General features: G+C 29.4%; 1 protein-coding gene across 1 annotated transcript; it reads right to left on the reverse strand.

Annotated features, from left to right (window-relative positions):
* Nucleotides 1-1,461: 1,461 nt before the first annotated feature.
* On the reverse strand, nucleotides 1,462-5,220 carry LOC145323337 (uncharacterized). Its single transcript, XM_080165763.1, has 8 exons — nucleotides 5,134-5,220; nucleotides 4,690-4,796; nucleotides 4,140-4,234; nucleotides 3,881-3,919; nucleotides 3,743-3,817; nucleotides 2,559-3,528; nucleotides 2,336-2,386; nucleotides 1,462-2,260 (listed from the first exon to the last, which is right to left on the reverse strand). The coding sequence occupies exons 2-8, from the start codon at nucleotides 4,781-4,783 to the stop codon at nucleotides 1,917-1,919; spliced, it is 1,668 nt and encodes a 555-aa protein (XP_080021889.1). The 5' UTR covers nucleotides 4,784-4,796; nucleotides 5,134-5,220; the 3' UTR covers nucleotides 1,462-1,916.
* Between the last annotated feature and the right edge of the window lie 1,429 nt (nucleotides 5,221-6,649).

Here is a 6,649-nt window from a genome sequence, read left to right on the forward strand (position 1 = left end):
TCTCCATACAATTTTGGGTACTTTAACCTAATCTTGATTTATTAATTCAAACTAGCAAAGTAAAACTTTTTAACCAATAATCAAAAGGGGTAACTTTTGGCTTCCATGATTGTAAATTAAACATGAAGATCATTGGTTGGGGGGGGAAGGGGGTGGGTTGGGCTGGGGTCGGGTGCGCTTTGTCAGTTTAACTTACTTAAAGTCTCAAAACAATAAGGCCACCAAAGACAACAATTAACAAATCTTGGGAAGAAACTCATTTTTAATAGCGAAGCTACTCTATAGTTCACTTTGTTCTTGGCTCCTATTCAAGATAGACAGCTGAATTTTTTAGTGAAAATTCCTATGACATGTTCATCTAATCTCTACATTGTTTTGTCCATCTGGGGTGCTAGATCGATTCTTAGATTTTTAAGTTTTTGCGATTTTCTCAATTCCTATTTAAGATAGAAAGCTAAAACTTCCAGAGATTAATCTATTTTACATTCAAAATATTTTTACCAGGTTTTAATAATATTTGTTTATTAATTGGGGTGCTAGATCGTTTCCTAGATTTTTAGGTTTTTGAGATTTTCTTTATTCTTATTTAGCATTGACGGCTGAAATTATCAGGGATTAAATATGCTTATGTTTTCGTGATTCAAAGGTTGCGTGATTTTAAAGGCTTTGTGATTTTCCTATTTTATCAAGCTTAATGATTATTGTATGACACTGCTCTATAGTAAACTTTTTCCCGATATCCATTCATAATTTTTGAGCTTCGCTACTTATGGATATTGTCATCCTTGTTTTTCTTTTAATGATTACTTATTTCTATTGGTATCAAATCAAAAAGAAGTTCTTCTTAAAATTCTCAACCTTTATAATTACCCATTTACTTTCTATTGTATTATAGTTTATTGTATTGTTTACCTGATTACTAATGACCAAAAGTGTCCTTACATTTTTTAATACAACAAAATTTAAATATTTTGCATATTAGAATTTATGATGAAATGAATAATTAGCAAGTGTGACCTAAAATGCATCTTTTGTTTGTCTTTTATGGTGTGGGATATGAGTGGGTTAGTTTTCAATTAAGCAGCTGTTGTTGATATGCTTTCAATCCTAGATCCAAGGGTTGAGTTTTTCTTGCTATCTATAAACATCCTAAATTCTATATCAGAAAAAACAACAATCATACCAAGAAATAGTAAAGAATTGCAAGCTATATTATTAAACCGTCTGTACTGCAAGAATAATGAAGCTATTAAAAGTTATGGCAATTCAAACATGATTATTATAAAAGTAATGTTTCAAATTCCTAACTATTTTATGTTCAAATTTGACCTAAATACTATGCTATTATGTTCAGAGGATTCTGTTTAAAAAAAAATAATAGTTCCCAAAATTGTACGTAACAAAGCTAAATATTCATTATATTATCATTTGACAACATTTTGTTGAATTCATTTTTTTTTATCTTGAAGAGGAGCCCCTGAATGTATCAGACAGGCCTATTGATGGACATTTAGCTTATCTACTACAAAATGTACAGATATATTCATTTATTTGCATTTTATCTCATATATATAATCAATAAAACATTAAATAAATACATTTAAAGCTAACTTACAGACTAAAACTTAAAACTAAGGTGAAGAAGATTTCAAACAATTGCATAATTAATAATTCTCATCTGATGCAGGATAGTAAAGTAATTAGTAAACATGCAAGAAATTATATAAGGTTTTTAAACATTAAAAGCATTGCATTGATTTGCATCAAATGAGAGTCCCTTACTAACTAAACCTTAAATCTAAAGAACATATTTACATAAAAAATAATTCAGAACTAATATTAATTTCCCTTACAGACTAAACCTTAAAGCTAATCATTATACATAAAATCATAACAAATCCTACAAGAACTTTCAATCATTTCTTGAAGGGATTCCATAACTCTCCAGAATCATTCATCCCATCATCCATAGGAACATCCATGATATTGATGTCATCATAAGGATTTTCAGTGGTGATTGGGTTGTTGTCTGATTTATCAGGAAAACTTGTTGTATAAGAGGACTTTTTCTTTATAGTAGAAACAGCATCCCAAGCAGGAACATTATTTTTATCCCAAGCTGCAATTTTTTTCCCATCCCACGATCCACTCCCAGATTGGGACTTTTCCCAACCCCCAGATTTAGAGTCCTTCCAAGAGGCATTAGATGTTTGCTTGGAACTTCCAACTTTTGTTCTGGAGTCATCAGGTTGATATTTATCTAAATTTTTTAAATGTTAATCATATTATTTAATGTTTTTTGGGAAATAAGAAGATCACATAAAAATAATTTCACCTATTTTTTGTTGTCCTCCAGTTGAAGAACTAACACTTGGGGCTGGATAACCTATAACAAAATTAACATCATCTTATATGGAAACCCTATTAGGAACAAAGATAAAACTTGGTATCAGCATGTTTTGTCTACATAATTTTGCAATAAAATTGATTTTTGTTAATTTAAGACAAAATGAATAGACATTAGTATCAAATAATTATAATTTTCAAACTAAAGTAACCTGATTGTTGTATTGGTATCTTCCAGTCATCACTATAACCTTGGTCAGTTAACTCAACATCAACCAGTAAACCAGCTGTATCATCCTGAGTTTTATATACTGTTGAATCTCTATTAGATCTATCTGGATTTGAAGGATATAGATTATGCCCTTTCATATCATTTGTCAATTTTTGAACAGCTAATTTGCTTTCTAATATATCCTTTTCTAACTTTTTCTTTTTAGCTATACTATCTGTTAAACTTCCATTAAGAACATCATACAGTGATTCTGGATACATTTGGTTAGTCTTCTTTTCTTTAGTATCATCTTTGTCATTAGGATGATAAGAATCATGCTCTAAAGAGTTAATAGGTATATCATGACTATAACTTTTACTTAAAAAAGATTCTATTCCCTTTAATGTTTTAGACTTGCTATCCATTTCATTTGAGTCATTTGTAGATTGATCCTTATGTGGATAGTTTTTAACACCATTCTGCTTGTTGGTATCATATGCACTGTTACTACCTTGTTTAGATTCTTTTTTGCTCTCTTTTCCTGTATCATATGATCTCAAATTACTATTTAAAGTGTCTTTCTTAGTTGTGATATCTTTAGAATATTTATCAAAGATAGCATCAAAATGTTTATCTGTAAGTTCAGCTAAATTATCTGTCTTTTTAGATCTATAACTACTGGGTGTAGTTTTTACATTGTAAGATTTGTTAGATTCTGTTTTTGTGGAAATATAACTACTGAGTGTAGTTTTTTCATTGTAAGATTTGTTAGCATTTGTCTTTTCGGGTTTGTAACTACCAGGTGTTGTTTTACCAACATATGAATTTTTGTTGTCATGAACCTTACTATCTGTTTTATATTGTTTTGACCCTTGATTAGGTTGTTTACTGTTAGCATAATTCATTTCTTTTGAGTCACAATCTTCATCTACTTTTTCAATTTTCATTTCCTCATAAATTCTATTTTCATTCTATACAAATTAAAGAAGGTAAATTAGTTTTAGTCCCTGAAATAAGTAAAGTTATATAAAAAAAGAAATTTTCTGAATATAGTTGACCATTTGTGAACCATACAATAAAACTGTATATACCATTATACGTTTACCATACAATAAACATCACATTATTATCTTTCATACGATAAAAAGATTAATTTATTCTACAACGCCAAACAAGATTTCTTACCTGAACCACGCCTTTGCTTCGATCTGATCCAGTGTAGGTATCATTATATGTGGTTTCAGCATAATTCATATCAGTCTAAATAAATCAAATTAGAATAAAGTATAAAATTATATATTATAAAAAATATGAAAAAAGTACCTTTAATTCAAGGGTATCTAAACATTTTGCCAGTGCTTTCTAAAATTAAATTTGAATTGATTTTGAACTATCCTATAATATTAAGTTGTAAGTTTTTTTTGGCTAAAGGTTATTTTCAGATTTAGTTATTGGGATGGTATTAAGCTATTTTTCTAGCCCTTCTCTGCTTCTTTGAATACAGAGTTCCAAGAGGCTGGGTGCTTAGCCATTAGTACGTATTCTATAATAGTGAACTGAAATGCTTGATTAATATTGATACCTTTATTTTCTGTGCTGTGTTATCATTTCTTGAATTACTAAGTGAAAAAATGAGAATTGTTTTTCCAATGCAGTTTGTAGGCTCATATATATCTCCTAAAAATAAAAATTACTGAATCATATTATTGGAAATCAAAGATGGATGTTTTTGTATAGATTTTTTGGCATCTAAAATTTCTTGTAAAATTTTTAAAAGTCACTTTCTACTTATGTCAGTTTTACTTTATTTTTGTATAAGCAACTTTTTCAATAAGGAATGCCATTTTCTTCGGTTCCTTAAGGCTAACAAAACTGGTTTTAATTTTTAATTTTTAAACTAATATACACGCGACGGTAAGCTGTTTATAATACGATGATGTAAATAACTATTCCTGAACCAAAAGAATTTGTTCTATAACTCAATTTTTTTTTAAATTTTATGTCAGCACTTTTCAAACTACAATAAATAGTCTGGTCATCCTTCGTTTTTAAAGAAATTGTCTACTATGCCTTTATTTACTTTCCATCTTGATTGTTACTATGGTTATAAAGGACAAAAGTGTAATACTTACTTGCTATTATATTTGTTATTGTACTGTGAGATCTTCCATACTCCAGAATCATAAATGCCAAAATAAAAACAGATATTCTCATTTCCATAGCCATATCCAATATTACCCTGAAATAAAAATCCCTCAGTTTTCTAAGTGTTTTAAAATGAAAGGTTTGGCTCCCCGCAGGGTCTAGGCTTAAAGAAGACTTGTTATAATTCATAGTTATCCTGACGACACCATTTGTATTAACCTAAAACTTTGCCTACCTCCTACTTTACTTTTGTTCTTTCTTATATGAAATAAGCTAAAAGTGGGTGAAAAGTTCAGTAACACATCAAGTGAAAGTTCCCTGAATATGTTAATAAGTTAACCTATAACTTTATATGCGCATGACAAAGATGCAAACCGATAATTTAAAAACTTCTTAACAAAAGTAGTGTTATCAAAGTAATATAATTTTACCGTCAAATCCCTAAGTATTTTGCTATTTTACTTTCTGCATAGATAGACTGGCAGTTTGAAGGCAGAGAAAATACTAATTGGTAAAATTCTCACCCATGAAAAGTATATTATTTCAATAATCTTGTGATTTGCTAATCCATTAGGCTAAACATCATATATTTAAAATGTTAGGAGAGCTACACTTTTTCATTGTTGATTTTGTAAAAAAAAAATACAGATTAATGTTTCCGAGATATTTTGCTTTAAAAGAAAAACGAACGGACACATAGACATCATTTTACTACGTATTTATAATTATAATAAACAGATTCAAGTTTGTAACAAAAAACTTTTCTTGCCAATATCATTATTGGTGCTTTCCTCTGAGTGCCTGTCGATCACTGAAACCCACTCTCCCTAGTATTTTTTATATCCATTGCCCCTATAGTGCTCTATTACTGTGGGACTACCCATAGCACAATATATTATAACCTAACCTGACATAAAATATAAAAAATAACGAAAAACAAACAAACATAGGTTTCTTTGCTCGACTAGGCACTTTGAGGAGAACTGTCTATTTTTTAAAGAATACTAATGAACTTTTTTTCTAAACAATACAGTTATTATATTTATTAATTGCTTTTTAATTTCACATCTCATTATTAAAACAATTGTTAATTAAAGTCGGCCTTTCTTTTCAATAATCCATAATTTTTTATTAGTTTTATTAGATTTATGTTCTGTATTTGTTTAATAATTCTTTTTATTACGGATCTGAATTCCATTCATATCCGGTTGGAGAGCATGTTTGTTCACGTGACAGGATGTACCACACGATCTTATTTTTGGTAAATCTTTGAACCAAATCTTGCCTTATAATGTGCATAATTATATGGTAAAACGCCCTTCAGACAACCAACCTTTTGATATCAATACCGTTGTCTAGAAGCCTTAATTGTGCAATTGCTTAGTAACAAATTGTACCTGTTTTCGGCCAGGTTATCCCCCCTACTCAAACTATTTGTGTCATGCAACTGACATATCATCAGTAAAAAAACATTTTAACGTCTTTATTTTTGACGCGTTTTTGTGAGATTGGACCCTATCACCTTCCTATCGACGAACGGATGAACTACGTTGGTTTGTATCCGTTTGGATACAATCTGGCCCAGAAAATCATATCAGGATTTTTTTAATAATTAAAATTATAGTACCAATCCCTTATTGTATTCATTTAATGGGTTCTCTTTTTTCAATAAATTACTAACTTTTTAAGTTGATTTTATATTCTATGACGTCCAAAAGAAACATGATAATTCCTAAAGACTGGAATTGGCTTAATTTGTTTAGGTTTTATAATTTATCCACATGGTTTTACGATGATTTTTTTCCATGGCTTGTAAACGCTACGCTACTTCAGGATATAATTGTTCTAATTTTTATAACAAATTGACAAGGAAATATAAATGGTTTTAAAAGCCTGGTGAACAAACGAGACACACAGACTCTGATATTGGAGAAAATAAGAAAAAAA

This window comes from Acartia tonsa, chromosome 6 (genome assembly GCF_053477335.1).
Source record: "Acartia tonsa isolate MP-2025a chromosome 6, ASM5347733v1, whole genome shotgun sequence".
In the NCBI taxonomy this organism is placed as follows: Eukaryota; Metazoa; Arthropoda; class Copepoda; order Calanoida; family Acartiidae; genus Acartia; species Acartia tonsa.

Bases quoted from the DNA above. Each gene is read 5' to 3' on its own strand.
- LOC145323337 (XM_080165763.1), bottom strand. From the start codon at position 4,783: ATGGCTATGGAAATGAGAATATCTGTTTTTATTTTGGCATTTATGATT. The intron at 4,235-4,689 runs GTAAGTATTACA...TTTTATTTTTAG, and splicing joins AATAACAAATATAATAGCAA to GAGATATATATGAGCCTACA. The intron at 2,261-2,335 runs GTGAAATTATTT...TAAAAAATTTAG, and splicing joins TGGAGGACAACAAAAAATAG to ATAAATATCAACCTGATGAC.